Genomic DNA, 22,468 nt, shown 5'->3' with positions numbered 1-22,468 from the left:
AACATAAAGAAAGTATCGCTGCTTTTCAGTTACCTTATTGAGCTCTGGAAACAGTTCTTGTATCACAATGTCCAATAAAACATAAGTCAGCTAAAATGCAAAAAAAATGATTTTAAGGAATTAGACCAAAAAAAAAAAGTAGTTTCAACAAGATCCATAATGTTCTATTTTTAGGATGAGTTTTAGATAGATATGTTTTCACATGTTTACACTTTATTATTATGCCTCAGAATTTATATGTCAAATATTTTGTATATAACAACAATTTTAAAGAAAACAAGCCTGATGCAAAATTTTAATAAATGACCTGAATAAATGACAGAATTATTGATATATAAATTTTTACTTTATTTCATGAATTTTTGCTTCCCTGGTGGTGCTAGGGGTAAAGAATCCGCTTGGTATATTTCAAATTTCCTATAATGAATATTTATTTTCAATCATGTTATTAAAAAAAAATGAGCAAAAAGAGTTAACAAGAGACACTTTTATTCCATCCTCATGTTTGAATTACATTGCCTTCACTTAGCACAGTATCACGTCACAGTTAATATACCAGACACACTACTGTGTCATTCACTAAGCTAAGCTGACCCGAGTCAGTCTGCTTTAACGAATTTTACCTGCTTGTTGAGAACTGGCTGCTGTAAACCATCAAAAAGAAGTCTGATGCTTTCATACTTGGCTTCTTCACCGATACACTTGACTATCAAATCTAAACAAGAAAGCCATATGTGAAACAATTTTATATTATAAAGTGACTCATCATTTACTGGATCATAAGGCAAAATCCCTACCCTCTCCCCCAGGTATTACGTAAAATCTGTAAGTCAGCATTTCCTAAATCAGTGCTTCAGTAAGAACCTCTTGGAAAAAAGGGCTTTGTGGTCAAGTTGAGAAATGCAGCATCATGTGTCCTGAATTTAAAGATTCACAACACACAAAGCATAGCTGTAAGCTCTTAGGAATGTTACCGTAAAGAAATCTGCTTATACTATTAAAGGATAAAAGACCGTTGGGAAACAATACATATTTTATTATCCCGTTCAAGTAAAATAAAACACTAGGTACATACACTTGTGCATATATAGAGAGAGATACAAAGAAACTGTCTGTTAGGATTAACACCAGTTGGAGCATACCGCTACTTCTGCACAGTAGGGACAGGATCACTTCTACTTTTCACTCTTCATATTTTCATGTTTGAATATGTTAATGTTTTTTAAAATTTAATTAATTTAATTTTATGGTGAACAGAGACTCTCTTCAATGAATATGACCAATTTATTTCTGTACTTTCTGCAAAATTACTAATAACTATTTTACAGAACAATCTTTTGGGAAACTGTTTAAACACAAGTATGCTCCCAAAAGTTCTAATTCATGTTTGACTACACAGCTGTCATGTATCACTCCTGGTACCACAGTCGGTCCTTATTAAAATCTGTGCTGAATGGTTTCCTCCAAGCAGGAAAATAAGCTTATTAGTAAACAAGGTGCTCAAATATTTGTCCTTTCCCCTCCAATCATCATAAAACACTTAATGTTGTTCAAGGAAAATCTTCATTTTATGTTTGCTTTTACAGGGTAAATCTAACCCTGAGAGGCAAAATTCAATTTATAGGAAGGTCAGTAGATCCTTGATATTTTTCAAGAGAGATGGGCCACAATGCATCTTTGTGAATCCCCTAATTCACCAATACTACACAGAATTTCCCAATTAATATGCATGAAGCATCATGGACAAAAACAGACGATCCTTTCAGATTCTTCAAGAATCACTAAGGAGGAAATGAGTAGAGGAGAGCAGAAAGGCATGCTATGCTTCCTCACTAGCTAAATCACCCCTTTCCAAATGGAAGTCTTGAAGCAGATGTGACTCAAATTCATGGCTGAGCAAAATTACAATTATTATATTAACTGGCTTTCCATGTTTCTAAATATTAAAACTAAGACTGTCAAAACCATGAATGCTATATTACAATATAGAAGGTCTCTATATTACATCACAAAAGAAGGAAGAAATGACTTCATCATACACCTACAGAAGATTCACTCAACAACAGCTGTGGTTCACGTTTACATTCAGACTTGGGAGAGAAATTGTCTTCAAAATTAAGCAGGACCATTCTGAGACTCATTTTTCAATGATGAGAATTCTCTAAGACACCTTCAATTTTTACTCTATATTTTCTTGCTGGGCATTACCTGACTCCCAGATCTCATCTTATATCATTGCTCCTCCAATTCCAAAACCTGGATATTTAATCGATTACGAGACAATGCATCCTGAATAATGTATAGTTAGGCTTGTCACATTCAAAATGTCCTAAATTAAGTATCATCTGCTTTGACTCCTTGATGTTTTTTCCTTATATTCACATCTCAGTAAGAGGTTACTAACCATTCACTCAAGCCTACCTCCTTTATGTGAGGGATTCACCCTCCTCCTTTGAGATACTGCATAACCTAAACAAGCCTCTATTATCACAGGTACATCTTATCTGTGTGTCTATCTTCCTGCCAGATTGAGCTGCTGCTGCTGCTGCTAAGTCGCTTCAGTCGTGTCCAACTCTGTGTGACCCCATAGACGGCAGCCCACCAGGCTCCGCCGTCCCTGGGATTCTCCAGGCAAGAACACTGGAGTGGGTTGCCACTGAGCTACCCGAGTACAATTTTTATATCTCCTGCACTGTGCTAAGTGCCTGGCACATGGAAGGTGTTCAATAAACTCAGGATGAATTAATGAATTCTGACCTCTAACTCACACACACTAATGTAGCTCTCCTCATGGTGAAGTGAACAGCAGGACTCCAGCTGTCCCACAGACATACCACTATGATCAGTTTGATTCTAAGTTACTGAAAGAATCCAACTATTGTGTGAGTAGAAACAGCCTTATCTAAAAGTTCTTAGTGCTAACATAAAAACCAAATTCCATTTAATGAATGAGTTAATTTTAACTGGTTCTTCTAACTACTTCTAAAATAAAAACTCACAGTAAAAATTGCCTCAATAATTACTATACATTGTGACCACCAAAGAGTGCTAATCTATATTAAACTACTTTTTAAATATTATACCTGGAATGTAGTTCATCATTCCTTCAAAAGTCTGCTTTGCTCGTTTTTGCTTATCTTGAAGAGAGCGAGGTTCAGTGTTTTCACAAAATACAGCATCTAAAAAGAGACAAAAAATATTTGCTGGGTTCAAGAGAGAGGGGACATGCATATATACATAGCTGATTCCTGTTGACATATGGCAGAAACCAACACAACATTATAAAGCAATTATCCTCCAATTAAAAATAAAAAATTAGGGCTTCCCTGGTAGCTCAGTAGTAAAGAATCCACCTGCCAATGTAGGGGACAGTTCAGTCCCTGGTTTGGGAAGATCCCATATGCTGAGGGACAACTAAGCCTGAGAGTCACAACTACTGATCCTGTGTTCCAGAGCCTGTGCTCCACGAGAGAAACCACTGCAATGAGAAGCTAGCTCACCACCACTAGAAAGTAGCCCACACTCGCTGCAACTAGAGAAAGCCCGAGTACAGCAACGAAGACCCAGCGCAGCCATAAATGCTCAGTTGTGTTCGACTCTTTGCGACCCCATGGACTGTGTGGTTGACCCCACTGGAGTGGGTTGCTGTTTCCATTTATTAAGCAGCCATAAATAAATGAATAATATAAATCTTAAAAAAATAATCTTATAAAAAATTAATAAATTTTTTAAAAAAGAAACATTTGCAGGAATTTTCACCTATTATATACAAAGTATTTCCTCATAATAGCAATACTAATAAAAGCAAAGAAAAGCCAGGCTTCTCACTCTTTTGAGATCTAATTAAAATTAAATAAAAATTGAGTACTCAAACATGAAACAAACACATGAGGAAATACAAACCTCTGAGAAGTGTTATAAGTGAAACCAGACGGTGCTCCTGAAAGAGTTGCTCCAGTTTACAATGAAGATAGTAATCAGTATACATTTCCAGGGTGTTTTTAAAGAGGATTCGAGTTCCCATTAAGAGATGATGAAGCCAGTCAGGAACTTGGAAAACCACCTGTCCTGAGAAGGATCACACAGAACATTTCATTAAGGTAAATAGACACCTGAACATTTTCCAATACAAAAAATACAAATGGTCAATATTTTATTTTTAAAGACTAATAACTTTAGTATGTTCAAGACCAATTATATTCTATGTATTGAATTCTTAATTTTAAAAGTACCTTCAATTCAAAAAATATATAATGGAGCAATACACAAGAGCATTAATTTGCATCACAGAAGAAATATAACACGGGTTTTAACAGTAACCACAGATATCTTACCGACATACATCAGGTAATCATAGACTCCTTCTACAGTCATCATTTCCATAAAATAATTCTGATTTTGCCTTCTTTCTGTATTCTCAGCACGGTTTGCATTATTTTTATACAGATCGTTAAAAAGCTAAAGTAAAAGTTGAAATAATAAAAAAAGTTTATTACACAGGCTAATAATAATTACTAAGGGTAAAGTAATTATAGAGCAAGGTGTTTAAACTTTGTCCAATCAAAACAGAATATTAAAGGAAAAAACACATAATACCAGAGTGGTTAAGATCTGCTCCCTAAATGCCACATTTATACCCAAAATTGAATTTAAAAATACAATACTTTGGGGGGACAAAATATTAAATAAAAATCTACCTTTATTTTAGATGCAACAGATAATTCATCATCCATACAAAGAATCCCTTTGATTTTTTATGTCAAAAGAAGTAAACATAGAAAGATGCATAAAACCATTAGCACTAGAGTGGTGGTCCAGTGGTTAAGAATCTGCCTGTCAATCCCCGGGTTGGGTTTGATCCCTCATCTGGAAAGATTCCACATGCGACCAGGTAATTAAGCCCATGCACCACAACTATGGAGTCCACGCTCTAGAGCCCATGAGCTGCAACTACTGAGCATGCACGTCACAATGACATGCAGTGCTCTAGAAGCTTGAGCACTCTAGAGCCCACGTTCTGCAGTAAGAGAGAAGTCACAGCAATGCGAACGCCAAGTACCACAACTAGAGAGTGGCGTCCACTCTCCACAACTAGAGAAAGCCCACGCAGCAATGAAGACCCAGTACAACCAAAAATAAATAAATTATTAAAAAAAAAAATTAGGAATAACTGATTTTAATCCCAACATGATTTAAAGGTTGTAAATCACTGTCTAATTAAGGGATGCTTACAGATGAATGTTTAGATTTAAGCTAAGTTTATTTGGACAAAATAATCAAAGACCTAATGTATATGAAAAAAAATGAAGAATTACTCATAGCAAAATAATAAAATGCAACTAAATCTTAGCCCTGCCTACTATACCAAAAAATCTATCATTAATAATAATCAAAGAGCAGATACTAAAGAACTAAAAAAAACTGACAGAAAAGGTAAACAAAATGATAAAATGGACAGTTTTGGTATGATGGGTCAGAAAAGCAAAAAGAAAAGCAAAGGAAAAGAAGACAATGCCAGGAATAAAAGGGGACACAACCATAGATGTCAGAGGAAAATGAAAAGAGGATATTATTGACAACATAAGGCCAACATTTTTCAAATTTAGACAAGATGGAGAATTTATTAAAAAGTACAACCTATCAAAATCTGACTCATGAAATAATACATCTGAAGAATATTATAATCATTAAAGAAATTACATTGGTTAAAAAAAAAACTTCCACAAACAAAACTTGAGGCCCAGATGACTATTAACAAGTTATCACTATTTAAATAACTAACACTCTACCAGCAAATAAAGAAAACTTAACGTAACTTTAATACCAAAACCTGACAAGGATACAATGAGAAAGAAAAACTATAGGCTAAGTGCACCCACAAACATGGAGGTTAACTCTTCTAAACTTCATAAAGGATATCTACAAAAAGAACTACATTATATTATTTAATGGTGAGACACTGCAATCACTCCCTTTGTATAGCAGGTCCTAGTCATGAATGAAACATAACTGCCATCATTTGAATACATAAATATAAAAGAATTAACAGATATACCACTAAAATTAACACAAGTCTAGCAAGACTTGTGAATTGAAAATCAGTACACAACAATCAACTGTATTTCTGTTTACTAGCAATAAACTTATAAAGTAAAAAAAATTAAAGATACCCTTTATAGTAATAAATCAAAGAAGTTCTCTAGAGGAAGAGGGTGCTATTCTTTGAGCTCACAGAATCCCCCATGCTGGCACTAAACTGAGCTTCTTCCAGACAGGAAATTTATCTGTTTTTCCTTTTTTCTTTGGCCATGCCACACCACTGTGGGATCCTAGTTCCCCCACATTAAAACCAAGGCTGTCTAATTAGACAGCAAATGGAAATTTGCTGTATGATGCAGGGAGCTCCAATCAGGTGCTTTGCGATAACCGAGAGAGGTGAGATGGGGAGGAAGGTGGAAGGGAGATTCAGGATGAGGGGGAACATATGTATACCTATAGCTGATTCATGTTGATATTTGGTAGAAACCAACACAATCCTCCAACTAAAAATTTAAAAAACAAACCAAAAAAAAAAGCACAAAGTCTTAAGCACTGGACTGCCAGGGAAGTCCTCGGAATTTATATTCCCAGTGCCTAGCACCCAATAGCAGGCACATAATAAAGTGCTTGTTTAATGAAAGGATGAAATATTTTATAAGTCATCAAAATTATATAATACCATCAAATAAATGCAAATACATTATAGAAATCAATTCCCTGATTACTGGAAGTTGGTGATTTACAACCTAAGAAAACCACTTTAAAAAATTCCCCAATAGAGAAACGGTAGGAGCGGACAAATAAGATTCTTAAGAAACATTTACCCATTAAAGCAAAGAACCAAGCAACTACCTATAATACCCTCTTTATCCTTTACAACTGATTTCCATACAAAGACATACAGTCCCGTCCATTTCATTAACACAGAATTCTCCAACGGAAAAGTCGTAAGTAGGACAATTTCAAACTCAATGGCTCTCCGAGACGATGCATAGTACCTTCTTATTATTTTCTGAAGTAGGGCTGAGAATGGTCAGTTCTGGTTTACTCGGTTTAGGCTTTGGAGATTCACAAGAATTAATGAAATTCATGATAAAAGGTTCCAAATGTTGACCTTTCTGTGGAAACCATGGTATAAAAATTAAAAAAAATCAAGATTATGATTTTCAGTATCATATAGCCAATTAAAATTTACTAGTATTTAAATATGCTTATAACTATCATTTTATAGAATGCCCATATTCACCTCTTTCATTAGTTTTCCAGGAACAGATTTTATAATTTTCCCTGCAATTAAAAATAAAATATTAATCTTAAGAAGGTAAAATATATCTCATAACTGCTTATATGAATACCTCACCAGGTAATTTTAAATACCAAAAAGCCAAGTAAAAAGCAAAATGGACCATTTCATACTTCACAAAAATTTATAATAAACATGGTATTCTTAACTGTTTTCAGATACAGCACTTGGGATACTTCAAAATAATCCAGTGGGGTGGAAGGCAGGGGAAGGTAAGAGGGTAACAGGCAGCAAGGCCAGGGATCTCCAAACATAGGAAATAGGCTGCAAGTGTCAGACATTTTTTCTTTCTCTCTACAGCGGCAGGAGATAACAAACAAATCTTAGATTTTTTTCCCCTTCTCTATACACATTTAAAAAGAGGTTTCTTTTAAAATCCTGTGCTGCCATGATGATACATGGTTCCACCTAAACTTAACTCTTCTCAAACTTTGAGCTAACCAGTGTGGTTTTTCTTATGAAAATGTTTGTCTTAAGCCATGTTAATGAACTATGTATTTACCCTAGACTCTGTCTTCAAGTGGGTTCCCCTAAAACTCAGAACCCACTTGACAAACCAGTATGCTTTACTCATGCAAATGTTCTCTTAAGCTATGTTAATGAGACTGTATTGGCTTGGAACCGGGCCTTTCTTCAAGATTCATGTCAATCATTTTACGGCTCAGGACAACTCACCTTGTGCCAGTGTTATCACAAAATCACTGTTGTGGGTAAGGGGTCTGGTGCCATTCTCTGAGTTTTGAGACATTTCCTTTCTCTAATTAGCAAACTGCTAGTAGCTGATATCATCTGGCTAAAAACTAGCAGGGTGCACTCTTTCTGTCCCCCTCTGATGTCTATGTCAGAATCTTAATCTCTTTTATACTTTAATAATACTTTATTTCACAAAAGCTCTGAGAGATCAAGCCTCATCACTGGCCCCAGATTGAATTCTTCTCCTCTGGAGGCCAAGAATTGAGGGGTTTTTCACGGCTCAGCAACAACTTTTCAAAGGACTGGAACAAGGCAAGTGTAGTAACTTTTGAAGGGGTGAAGAGTTCATTATACAAATTTCTCTACCTTTGTGTATATATGTAACTGTCCACAAGAAATGTTTTCAAAAGATATTAAGCAGTGGTGAATATATAAAGATATTTAATTTTTGCAAAGACATTAAACAATGGTAAATATATAAATGTATCTAACTTTTGCATTTAGTCAAAAGGAAAAAAATTTCTAAACACTGCTACAACATTTAAATTGGCTATTTGAATAGTCTGTGTTCTTGATTTTAGATTAATATATATATTCTAATCCAGTTTGCCAGAATATTGTTTTGATCTTATCTCCAGGTTCCTTTATTATAAAATAAAATATCAAACGTGATTTTTCTCAACCATTTACAAATGGCTATCAAAATCCATCAAACTGATTAATATAACTTAAATTTCTTTCAGTACAGTTTGGGAAAAAAGTAGACCCTAATGACAATAACAAAAGGCATGCTAATGAAAGCTAAAACAGAGACTGTTTCATAACATGAAAACCTCCAACCCTCTTGCCAGGCTATTTCTCCTTTGGTACCCCCAGAATTACTCCCTCGCCTCAGAATTTCCAAAGTTCTTTAAATTATGGTGTTTCATCCTGTGCTTCTCTCTTCTACATGCTCTTCCTGAGCCAAAATTTTTACTCAATCTGATTTCAAACAACATCCAAATCTTTATTCATGCTTTCTGCTGCCGCTACTACTTTATAAAACTTCCTCAACTGGATTCTATAAACCAGTAAGTTTAGAACTGTGCTGTGCTGTGCTCAGTCGCTCAGTTGTGTCCAACCCTGCAACCGCATGGACCGTAGCCTGGCAGGCTGCTCTGTCCACGGGGATTCTCCAGGCAAGAATACTGGAGGTTGCTATGCCCTCCTCCAGGGTATCTTCCCAATCCAGGGATCGAACCCAGGTCTCCCCAATTGCTGATGGATTCCTTACTGTCCGAGCCACCAGGGAAGCCCAAGTTTAGAACTACTCTAAATTTATTCCATACCTCAGCAATAAACAGTATTTATCCAGTTATATAAACAGAAATCTGGCTCATATTTGATCATTTCTTCTCCTTCACTCTAACTGAGTCAGTAAACAGGTCTACCCAATTATACCTCTTAAACATTATACATGGCTTCCCTGGTGGCTCACTGGTAAAGAATCCACCTGCCACCTAGCAGAAGGAAGAGCAGAATTCAAACCCTTTCATGTTTGACTGTAAGGGTCTTACCTGCTATGTGATAATCTTTCTATAAATGTATCTGGTTATTATTCTGAATATAAAATAGCTTTTGAAGATTTAAAATTGTTCTTGGTTAAAAAAATCGTTTTAATGTAGTTTTTGCGACTTCTAGATTTTTGAAACTGTTTCCCTCCCCCCTCCCTCTTTTTTTTTTTTGTTTTGGTTCATCAAGAAACTTCTGCAACATCCAGAATTGAGTAACAGTCAACTTCTGGCAGATTTTCTTTCTCTCTCCTTCTGAGAGAGAGAAGATTTTCTTCTCTTTCCTCTCCTTCTGCAGGAGAGGCAGGTTCAATTTCTGGGTTGGGAAAGTTCCCTGAAGAAGGAAATGGCAACCCACTCCAGTATTCTTGCCTGGAGAGTTTCATGGACAGAGAAGCCTGGTGGACTACAGTCCATGGGGCAGCAAAAGAGTCAGACACCACATAGGGATTAAACAACAACAACCATCATATATAACCAAATACAAGATATTCTTGCATCTCCCCTCAATAAGACACACACTAAATATTCTGCCTGAATTACATGTACTAATTTGGAAAGATCTAGATGAAAGCCAGATTTATTCATGAGGTATATGTGTGTGTGTGTATACAGACACACAGGCACACCCTCTCTTAAAATGGGGCTTCCCCAATGGCTCAGTAGGTGAAGAATCTGCAATGCAGGAGACACAGGAAATGCTGATTTGATCCCTCCATTAGGAAGATCCCCGGAGGAGAAAATGGCAATCCACTCCAGAATTCTTGCCTGAAAAACGCCAAGGCCAGAGGAGCCTAGCGGGCTATCGTCCGAAGGGTTGCAAGGAAAGTCGGACATGACTAAATGACAAAGCACAGCACATAAAAATGACACTACACAAAATATATTTAGAAATACTGCTTTTCTTCCATTATGATCTTTAACACTTTTATCCAAACTTCTCCAGCTTATTTTATTGCTTGGTCTGGATTAAACTTTATAAAGGAATCATGCTGTATACATTGGTTTGTGTCTTTGCTTTTACACGCACCATTCCAAGCAGCTACAATGCTACAGGTATTCACTGCTCTAAGTATTCATTTTGTGAAGCTACTATAATTTATCTGTCTACTCTATTGCTGATAAACACTTGTATTATTTCCAGTTTTGGCCAACCCAATACCATAAACAATGCTGCTAAGAACATTCTTAAATATAAATACAAGATTCTCTCAAGTATCTCAAGTATCTCAGAGAGGAACTGCTAGATCATTAGATCTTATACCAAACTGGTTTTCCTTTCTGTTTTAACTGACTTTATGATATTTACAATTATTTTTCACTGATTTACATTATATTACTTTCAAATGTACAACACAATCATTCAGTATTTTTATAGACTATACTCCATTAAAAAAGTTACAAGTGGTTTTCCAATTTATATTCCTATTAATGGTATATAAGAAGTCCTTCAGAGCTTGATACATGGCTGCACTATATAAATTACTTTTCTAAATTAACCTGAAAATGCTGCTTATCTTTTCAGTTTATCATCTTCTATATGATTCTTTAAATTGACTTACCAAGATTTACATCTGGTAGTATCTTATCAAGAAACTGTGTTTCCCCACCATTGGGAGAAAGAAAATCTGCCAGAAGTTGACTGTTACTCAATTCTGGATGTTGCAGAAGTTTCTTGATGAACCAAAACAAAAAAAAAAAAAGAGGGAGGGGGGAGGGAAACAGTTTCAAAAATCTAGAAGTCGCAAAAACTACATTAAAACGATTTTTTTAACCAAGAACAATTTTAAATCTTCAAAAGCTATTTTATATTCAGAATAATAACCAGATACATTTATAGAAAGATTATCACATAGCAGGTAAGACCCTTATAGTCAAACATGAAAGGGTTTGAATTCTGCTCTTCCTTCTGCTAGGCAGGTGTCCCTAGAGAAGTTCCTATATTGCCTAAGAGTCAGTTTCCTCACGTGTAGAAAGAAGATAACACTACTTACTTCTAGCATTGTTAGATAAAGCATTTTAGCTCAGTACCTGACACACAGGAAGGAAGATTAAACATTAGCTAATATTATTTCTCAGTTTCTCAACTATGACACAAGTATTACAATATCATATATCTTTCTTGATAATTAAAGGAAGTTGGTATAAAGGGTTTTACAAATAAATGTGGAAATATGACATAACTTGGACTCTGTTGTCTGATCTTCTTGCAACACTATTTTCTTACAAGATAAAACTGATGTCTTAAAGCCAAATTTAACCCAGTCTTACCTAATATTCAGTTCTGTAACTGAGAAACAGTTACAAAACTCTATGAGCAGAAATCTATATAAATGAAATGCCAGTACTGCAACATTTAACTCCATATTACTGGAAAGTATTTCTTCTAGAAACAGGTTCTCTTGTTCTTAGAAAGAATTAGTTGGTTCAAACAACAGTCTAATGATATCAACAAAGAAACAGGTTAACACTAGCACATGCTGTGTTCAAACATCCTTACAGTAGTCAATGTATACTTCATTTTTTAATTTTCCTACCACCAAAAAATTAAATAAAAATACTTTCTGGATTCAAGTGTTCATTGGTTCAAATACAGAAATTAAAATGTAACTACCCCTTTACAAAAAGTACTTATTATGGTTACTAAAAGGCATCCAAATAATTAACAATTAAAATTACAAAATGGCATGTCCAATTAAAGGAGATTTTTTAAAATAAAACAAAATCATCCATTCTTTGGTCTTAATCACCTGATTAAAGAAAAATGGTGTCTTTAATTTTAGCCAAGTCTCAAGTAAGTAACTTTAAAGCAGATGGTACCAATAATGGAAATATCAATTACATTGTTTATACAACACAATGTACACACTGAAAAAAACGGAATTCAATTCCAAGTGGTGAATGGTAGAGTCAGAAGATTCCAAGTAACTGGAAAAACATCTACAATTGCAACAACAACAAAAAAGTTGAGAAATAAAAATAGGAGGGGAAAATTCCAGAGTTCAGAAAGTGCTAAGCACAAAAATCAAATAAAAACTAAGAAAAAAATAACAAAACAACCCAGTATTCTTAGAATGCATTTAATCTATTACATCAAACTTTTTCTTTCTTTCTCTCTCATTCTCTTTCTCTCTCTCACTCTTTAACTTCCCACACCAAAAGTTTTAAAATAAGCCCAATACAAGACTTATTTCCTCTAAGAAAATAACTGGTATTTCCTGGTTATCCATCTTTTTTAAAAAAGCAGACTCTTGACAGTAATTCATTTCTACACGGGAAAAATTTTTTTAAATAAAAGAATTCTAGAAATCCACATTGAAAGACGTTTGTGAGGCAAAGCAAAAAACAAACTAGAGGATGTGTTAAATTAACTTGGTGCCATACCTGCAGATATTCCTGAAATTCTTCTCTCTTAGACTTTAAGAACTCATAATTCTTAGGGCCAATGATCCTCTTAGAAGGAAGCTGGGCATCAGGAAATGTGCCTGAAATTAATACATATGAAAGTTATTACTATACCCTGCTATTATTTTGAAAACCTTATTTATAGTTTACCGTAACAAGTTCAGATTCACAGTGCTGCCTTGTAGAGATGTTGCATTATCCCTTAAATAATTTTGAAAAAGTCAGAGACCTGATTTCTAAAGTCAGAAAACAAGACCAAAGAACTTGAGTTTATCAATATCCACAATATCACCACTTGGGGTTGACACAAATTTACTTAGCCATCGACATTAGCAAAAAAGCTTCCAAAAATTATCATGAGATTATTTTTAAATTGATGGGATTTTATTAGACAAAATCCTACTAAAAAAAATATCCACGGTCTCATGGTGGGAAATGCAGCATTTTGCCAATGCTATATAAACTTAAAAACAAAATGTAAAAACCATGGACATGTTTTCTCAGATAGGGTCAACTTTGGAAATTTTAGTATCAAAAAGAAAAAATATTGTTGGGGAACAATCAACTTTGGTTGATCTACGATTTTAAATTATGGAGATAAACGATCTTTTCTCAACTCTAAATCTAAAGGGAAAGTCTCAGAGAAAGACCAAGACAAGGATGGCATTGTACCAGAGTGACAAAGGCAAGGAGAAAACCATTTAAGAATAAGTACAAACTCGAAATCTAGGGAAAAGGTATGCAAAGGGACCCTTTAATTTTTATCTTTCTATACTCTCCTTATTGTGGATTTTATTCTTGTAGCAAGGTACAGTTTTCAGAACCAACCTGAATTTGGATCAGGGTACACTCCACGAGGCCAGGGGCGGCAGCCAGGAGGAACTACCCCACGCCCAAGGCCAGGGGCGGTGGCTGTGCAGGCACAGGAGGGCCTAGAGGAGCTATTCCACATTCAAGGTCAGGAGGGGCAGCAGTGAGGAGATACCCCTCTTCCAAAATAAGGAGTAGCAGCTGCGCTTTATTGGTGCAGCCATGAAGAGATACCCCACGTCCAAGGTAAGAGAAACCCAAGTAAGACAGTAGATGCTGCAAGAGGGCATCAGAGGGCAGACACACTGAAACCATACTCACAGAAAACTAGTCAATCTAATCACACTAGGACCACAGCCTTGTCTAACTCAATGAAACTAAGCCATGCCCGTGGGGCCACCCAAGATGGGTGGGCATGGTGGAGAGGTCTGACAGAATGTGGTCCACTGGAGAAGGGAATGGCAAACCACTTCAGTATTCTTGCCTTGAGAACCCCATGAACAGTATGAAAAGGCAAAATGATAGGATACTGAAAGTGGAACTCCCCAGATCAGTAGGTGCCCAATATGCTACTGGAGATCAGTGGAGAAATAACTCCAGAAAGAATGAAGGGATGGAGCCAAGGCAAAAACAATACCCAGTTGTGGATATGACTGGCGATAGAAGCAAGGTCCGATGCTGTAAAGAGCAATATTGCATAGGAACCATGAATCAAGGCAAATTGGAAGTGGTCAAAAAGGAAATGGCAAGAGTGAACATCGACATTCTAGGAATCAGCAAACTAAAATGGACTGGAATGGGTGAATTTAACTCAGATGACCATTATGTCTACTACTGTGGGCAGGAATCCCTCAGAAGAAATGGAGTAGCCATCATGGTCAACAAAAGAGTCTGAAATGCAGTATTTAGATGCGATCTCAAAAACAACAGAATGATCTCTGTTCATTTCAAGGCAAACCATTCAATATCACAGTAATCCAAGTCTATGCCCCAATCAGTATGCTGAAGAAGCTGAAGTTGAATGGTTCTAAGAAGACCTACAAGACCTTTTAGAACTAACACCCAAAAATGATGTCCTTTGCATTATAGCGGACTGGAATGCAAAAGTAGGAAGTCAAGAAACACCTGGGGTAACAGGCAAATTTGGCCTTGGAATACAGAATGAAGCAGGGCAAAGGCTAATAGAGTTTTGCCAAGAAAATGCACTGGTCATAGCAAACACCCTCTTCCAACAACACAGGAGAAGACTTTACACAGGGACATCACCAGATGGTCAACAATGAAATCAGATTGATTATATTATTTGCAGCCAAAGATGGAGAAGCTCTATACAGTCAACAAAAACAAGACCAGGAGCTGACTGTGGCTCAGATCATGAACTCCTTATTACCAAATTCAGACTTAAATTGAAGAAAGTAGGAAAACCACTAGACGATTCGGGTATGACCTAAATCAAATCCCTTATGATTATACAGTGGAAGTGAGAAACAGATTTAAGGGACTATCTGATAGAGAGAGTGACTGATGAACTATGGACGGAGGTTAGTGACATTGTACAGGAGACAGGGATCAAGACCATCCCCATGGAAAAGAAATGCAAAAAAGCAAAATGGCTGTCTGGGGAGGCCTTACAAATAGCTGTGAAAGGAAGAGAGGTGAAAAGCAAAGGAGAAAAAGAAAGATATAAGCATCTGAATTCAGAGTTCCAAAGAATAGCAAGGAGAGATAAGAAAGCCTTCCTCAGCGAGCAATGCAAAGAAATAGAAGAAAACAACAGAATGGGAAAGACTAGAGATCTCTTCAAGAAAATTAGAGATACCAAGGGAACATTTCATGCAAAGATGGGCTCGATAAAGGACAGGAATGGTATGGACCTAACAGAAGCAGAAGATATTAAGAAGAGGTGGCAAGAATACACAGAAGAACTGTACAAAAAAGATCTTCACAACCCAGATAATCATGATGGTGTGATCACTCACCTAGAGCCAGACATCCTGGAATGTGAAATCAAGTGGGCCTTAGAAAGCATCACTACAAACAAAGCTGGTGGAGATGATGGAATTCCAGTTGAGCTATTTCAAATCCTGAAAGATGATGCTGTGAAAGTGCTTCACTCAATATGCCAGCAAATTTGGAAAACTCAGCAGTGGCCACAGGACTGGAAAAGGTCAGTTTTCATTCCAATCTCAAAGAAAGGCAATGCCAAAGAATGCTCAAACTACTGCACAATGGCACTTATCTCACACACTAGTAAAGTAATGCTCAAAATTCTCCAAGCCAGACTTCAGCAATACGTGAACTGTGAACTTCCAGATGTTCAAGCTGCTTTTAGAAAAGGCAGAGGAACCAGAGATCAAATTGCCAACATCCGCTGGATCATCGAAAAAGCAAGAGAGTTCCAGAAAAACATCTATTTCTGCTTTATTGACTATGCCAAAGCCTTTGAATGTGGATCACAACAAAGTGTGGAAAATTCTGAAAGAGATGGGAATACCAGACCACCTGATCTGCCTCCTGAGAAACCTATATGCAGGTCAGGAATCAACAGTTAGAACTGGACATGGAACAACAGACTGGTTTCAAATAGGAAAAGGAGTACATCAAGGCTGTATATTGTCACCCTGCTTCTTTAACTTATATGCAGAGTACATCATGAGAAATGCTGGGCTGGAAGAAGCACAAGCTGGAATCAAGACTGCCGGGAGAAATATCAATAACCTCACATATGCAGATGACACCACCCTTATGGCAGAAAGTGAAGAGGAACTAAAAAGCCTCTTGATGAAAGTGAAAGAGGAGAGTGAAAAAGTTGGCTTAAAGCTCAACATTCAGAAAACGAAGATCATGGCATCCGGTCCCATCACTTCATGGGAAATAGATGGGGAAACAGTGTCAGACTTTTTTTGGGGGCTCCAAAATCACTGCAGATGGTGACTGCAGCCATGAAATTAAGACACTTACTCCTTAGAAGAAAAGTTATGACCAACCTAGATAGCATACTGAAAAGCAGAGACATTACTTTGCCAACAAAGTAATGTCTAGTCAAGGCTATGGTTTTTCCAGTGGTCATGTATGGATGTGAGATTTGGACTGTGAAGAAGGCTGAGAACCGAAGAATTGATGCTTCTGAACTGTGTTGTTGGAGAAGACTCTTGAGAGTCCCTTGGACTGCAAGGAGATCCAACCAGTCCATTCTGAAGGAGATCAGCCCTGGGTGTTCTTTGGAAGGAATGATGCTAAAGCTGAAACTCCAGTACTTTGGCCACCTCATGCGAAGAGTTGACTCATTGGAAAAGACTCTGATGCTGGGAGGGATTGGGGGCAGGAGGAGAAGGGGACGACAGAGGATAAGATGGCTGGATGGCATCACTGATTTGATGGACGTGAGTCTGAGTGAACTCCGGGAGTTGGTGATGGACAGGGAGGCCTGGCATGCTGCAATTTATGAGGTCACAAAGAGTCGGACACAACTGAGCGACTGAACTGAACTGAACTGAACTGACACTCCAAAGAACTGTTCTAAAATAATAAGATTCCAAATACACAATTCAAACACACCAATTTACAAATAAAACAACTGGAAATACTTCATGACTATAAGCCTATATTAACTCCAATAAGTGGAGAGAGAAGAGAGACTATAAGATTTCCCTGAGAGGCTAAGACTCTATGATCCTAATGCAGGAGGCCCAGTTTCGATCCCTGGTCAAGGAACTACATCTCACATGCCACGACTAAGACTAGGAGCAGTCAAATAAAATTGTAAATATTAAAAAACAACAACAAAACAGAGACAAACTGAGAAGAGGAATAACTGAAAAGAGTGTTCTACCTTTCTGATTGAGCTATTTGTTTTTAAAACATATAACTACAAGGTTTTGGTTGATTTTTTTTTTTTTTTCTATATCTAAATCTAGGATTGAGACCAAAATACTTGCTATGTTGCATAGCAAACACATTTACCACAGAGGAATATGGCAAAAGAACAGATGGCAGCTCTAAAATGCCTCCTTTAAATTCTCTACCACTGTCTTAAATTTTAGTATCATTGTTATTTGAAAAGCAATAAATTTTCATTGTAAAAACTTTAAAAAGATAAATAAGCAGAAATAGGATAAAAACAGTACACTCCTATTATCACTAGTAGCGTACACAAGTGTCACTGTTACATTTCCTTATTACAATTCAATTAAAATTAGAAAGTAACTTTAGAAAGCTTGTTCAATGGCTTTCAGGAAAGCTAATGCTGAAATGTAATGCTTTATACAAAAAGAACATACCATGAAATTCTGTTAGTTTTGATTCAAGTACATAGAATTCAAGGTATCTTCTATAGACAGACCAATGTTCAGGTTCATGCCCAACTGTGAAATGAATGAATACACAATGAGAAATAAGTAATTTTACAAACTACTATTAAAGGAATGTACTATTTATAACAGTAAGTATACAAAGCTAGAAATTAATAATTTATTATTAATTTATTATTAATTATTATTCCCAGTCTTAATAATTTATTATTTCTTGGGAATTCCCTGGGGGTCCAGTGGTTAGGACTCCACGCTTCATCTGCAAAGAGCATGGGTTCAATCCCTGGTCAATGAACTAAGATCCTGCACACCATGCCAGGCCAAACAGAATAATAATAATAATTTACTGTTTCTTGGCTTCACATTATTAATATATTTTATCCTATATTTTAATTTTAAGAAACTTAGAAGAGCTTGATAAATTTCAGCTATTTATGAGGTTATCACAATAATATATACATTTTTTCCTACAACGGTATCAGAGAATTTATAAACTTCAAAAAAGCATGCAATTATGCTTAATTTTTAAATGTCACATTTTGTATTTAATAAAAATTTATAATCAGTTTTGGAGCTCTCAAACCCCAATTGTCAAGAACTAACACAGTACAGAACAGCACTATCCAACAGAACTTTCTGCATTTCTGAAAATGTTCTATATTATCTGTACTAACATCATAGCTATTAGTCACATATTGCTACTGACCACTTGAAATGTGGCTAGAGTAAAAGAAACTCAATTTTTAATATTAATTTAATTTTAACTGCCACATGTGACTCGAGACTCAAAAATTGGACAGTACAACATAATGGTTTAAAGAATGAGTCGGGTCACACTGCCTATTTCAGTTCCAATTCCCCCATTTACTGACTATGTAAATTTGAACACTTAACCTCACTGTCCTTCCCTGGTAGCTCAGTTGGTAAAGAATTCAGCTACAGTGTAAGACACCCAGGTCCGATCCCAGATCCAGGAAGATTCCCTAGAGAAGAAAATGACAACCCACTCCTGTATTCTTGCCTGGGAAATCCCATGGACAGAGGAGCCTGGCGGGCTACAGTCCATGGGGCTGCAAAAGAGTCAGACATGACTTAGCAACTAAACAACACTCTGCCTTAGTTTGCTTATAATAAAAAGAACTGTACCTATTACATTAAATAATCCACCTACAGAGCTTTTTGTAAGGTGCACAGCACAGAGCAAGCACCCCAAAAAATGTTAACAGCAATTATGAGCACCTCATGTCATTCAAGCATAAATCTGGAAATTCAATGTATTGAGTTAACTAAACCCACAATAACTCAAAACTAACACCTATATTCAGAAAAACCAGCCTGATACAGTTACAACCTATCAAGCAAATACTGTTTTTCTTCTTGAATACACATCTTAGAAGATCTATATTGTATTCAGTTTTGGTTTTTAAAATCCTGAAATCGGTATTCTCCTATACATCCTGCTCACAGCATTCTCCTTGGGCTTCCCTGGTGGCTCAGACAGTGAAGAAACTGCCTGCAATGCAGGAGACCTGGGTTCGATCCCTAGGTAGGGAAGATCCCCTGGTGAAGGAAAAGGCTATCCAGTCCAGTATTCTTGCCTGGAGAATTCCATGGACAGAGGAGCCTGGCAGGCTACAGTCCACGGGCTGCAAAGAGTCGGACACAAACGAGCGACTATCACTTTTACTTTTCACTTATACATATAAAATCAATGCAGCATTTAAACGATACACCTTTTTTATCCTTCATAGGGCATGGCTTCCCAAGAGCACATTACTTAAAAGTCTGCAGCACAGCTGACAAAAATTATCTTAGAATACAAGTTTTAAGATAACTTCATTTCAATTTTATGTTGAATTAAGCCAAATTTTAAAAAATAAAGCAAAAAAAAAAAAAAAGGCAGTTGTGCAAAAGGCAAAAACAAAAGTAAATTCCCCAAATATTTTAAAGTATATCACATCTAAAACTTTCAAAAGGAGAAAATACTACATGCTTACATAAATTTATTTATATTGGACGGGAGGTCCAAGATGGCAGTATAGGAAGATGCTAGATTCAGTACCTCCAACAGATGACATACCAAGTCTACAGCTACATATGGATCATTTCCCTCTGAAAAAGATCTAAAAACTAGAAGAACTGCTTCTCAGCAACAAAGGATAAAAGCACCATACTGAGACAAGTAAGAAGGGCAGAGACACAATCTTAGCAAAAACCCTATTCTGAACTTTTAAAAAAATAAATAAGGGGAAAATAAATAAATAAGGGGAAATATTACCACTGACCTACCTTCATACTATCCAAGTAACTGGAAATATTAATCACTCCTCCACTCCTCTCTCAAACCCATTTCCTAATAGTACCATGAAATTTTTTCCTTCTTTCCTCACAGAGTTCCCTCTTCCTGAGATCAACTTTATAGCTTTCTGCTCTCATTCCCAAAATGTGCTCACTTTTGATGTGGTTTTACTTATACAGACTGTCTCCTCTCTGGGATAAAGCCCAGAGTGGTGACTATTTATACAGCTATGGAGGCTGTTTATCCCTGTCTCTGCTGCAAGCCATGGCTGAAATCAATGAAAGAAAAAAGACAGTGAAATATAAAGAACACTTAACAGTTGTGTTTGATCATATTTTTATCAATTACTATATGCTACAACAATGGAGGAGAAATGCTGTCTTAATCAAATTGGTTTAATATATAGTGTTATACGCATTAATAATAATAATACCTGCTCTTCTATCATTTCTTTCAACATCAATACAAAACACTGGTATTCTCTCCTTTTTCTCCCTCCTTTCAGAGGAAGTATCTTCAAAAAAGTCTACATATGGAATGCTAATTTTCCATGCAGCAAGGTTTCGAGGAGTATTCGGTGTGTTCACAGCTTCCACTGGAGAATCATCTTCCATTACAACAATACCTTCTTCAATCTGAAAGAAAAAGAATCAGAGAAAAATTTAATATTTCCAGGACCTTTACACCTACAGCATATGAGATATACTATAAAGCAATGTGCCCCTATAAAGCCTATAATTTGTAATACTTTTAAAATTAAGTGATATCAAATTTTCTACTGCAAATATAAAGATAAGAAACTAAAACTAGCAAGTTACTAGAATCGACTTCATGTTTTATTACATCAGCTGTATATGAAAATTCAACAGAAAACACATACATCAGCAATTACAGGAAAAGATATTAAAAATACACAAATATAGGTAAATATTTTACTTTAGTAATAACAAGTATAAAATTATTGTACTGATATCTTTCATTTAGAGATGCATAATTTTGTGATAATAGCCACTGACAGAAATTGCACAGACAAACTGGAAATATATTGTACCTGGATACACCAGGTACAAATCTTTTGTAAAGCATTTTGGCAATATATATTTATAAAAAGCTACAAAACAGCCTCAATCAAGTAATCCCATTTCTGGGAACTTATGAAAGTATTTATTCTAAATAATTTCTTTAAACTATGAAAAAGGCACAAGTAAAAAATATATTCACTGCAGCAGAAAGTAATATAATATTGGAAAAAGGTCTGAAGGCAACCTATTTCTATAGAATTGTTTTCTGCATCTCCTGGCTTCAAAAATTTTAATCATATAAATGTTTAAAATAAATATTCTTTAAAATATTTTTGAAGAAATATTATTTTAAAAAGAAGGCAGTGTGATACATGTTCTAGAAATATACATGCAGAAAGAAAGGGAAAAAATGTACTTCATTAAATTGGAAGAGAACCTCTGAATTGACACATAATAATATCCAGTCACCTAGACATCTCTGATTCATGCTAAAGGGGGCAAATTTTACAGACAAAACACAATCATCTTGAACATACTTTTTAAACGAAATGAATCTTGTAAGAGAATACTTAAGAGAATACTGAATAGTCTAGTCAGAGTAAACCAGTAGTGAGAGGTCTTTCTTTCCAGAATTCTAGCTCCCTTCACCCTGGGTTGTATTTTCTTCCCACACCTCTCTTCTAAGTAAGAGAATACTGAATAGTCTAGTCAGAGTAAACCAGTAGTGAGAGGTCTTTCTTTCCAGAATTCTAGCTCCCTTCACCCTGGGTTGTATTTTCTTCCCACACCTCTCTTCTAAGTAAATTATTTTCCTCCTCGACAAAATCCCTTGGCAGTGATTCCCTTTTCTGTTTTGTCCTCAAATGGTTTTCTGTCATCCCTAAGAAGACTGTTAATGATCTTAGGAAGACTTCTTAATGCTCTGTTAAAATCAAAAGTGTTCTAGGCCTAAAAAATGGAACTACAAAAATAGGAAGTGTTGGTTTTTGCCTTTTTGGGACAAGGCTACAAGGCTACCTAACTATGGTGTTGAAAAA

The 22,468-nt window shown here is 36.0% G+C and overlaps 1 protein-coding gene across 1 annotated transcript in view; it reads right to left on the bottom strand.

Moving 5' to 3' along the window:
* Positions 1 to 22,468, bottom strand: part of SNX14 (sorting nexin 14) — a 69,946-nt gene that overhangs the window by 941 nt on the left and 46,537 nt on the right. Inside the window, exons 19-29 of the mRNA XM_052646110.1 lie at positions 20,843 to 21,044; positions 18,081 to 18,164; positions 12,970 to 13,070; positions 11,148 to 11,259; positions 7,286 to 7,326; positions 7,038 to 7,157; positions 4,335 to 4,458; positions 3,904 to 4,068; positions 3,084 to 3,179; positions 624 to 715; positions 34 to 90 (exon numbers count right to left, since the gene is read on the bottom strand). Coding sequence (XP_052502070.1) covers positions 34 to 90; positions 624 to 715; positions 3,084 to 3,179; positions 3,904 to 4,068; positions 4,335 to 4,458; positions 7,038 to 7,157; positions 7,286 to 7,326; positions 11,148 to 11,259; positions 12,970 to 13,070; positions 18,081 to 18,164; positions 20,843 to 21,044 — 1,194 coding nt within the window. The remainder of the gene's footprint in view (positions 1 to 33; positions 91 to 623; positions 716 to 3,083; positions 3,180 to 3,903; positions 4,069 to 4,334; positions 4,459 to 7,037; positions 7,158 to 7,285; positions 7,327 to 11,147; positions 11,260 to 12,969; positions 13,071 to 18,080; positions 18,165 to 20,842; positions 21,045 to 22,468) is intronic.

This window comes from Budorcas taxicolor, chromosome 9, assembly GCF_023091745.1.
Source record: "Budorcas taxicolor isolate Tak-1 chromosome 9, Takin1.1, whole genome shotgun sequence".
NCBI lineage: Eukaryota > Metazoa > Chordata > Mammalia > Artiodactyla > Bovidae > Budorcas > Budorcas taxicolor.
Note: the sequence above shows the minus strand (reverse complement) of the source record. Positions and strands in the feature narration are given on the sequence as shown.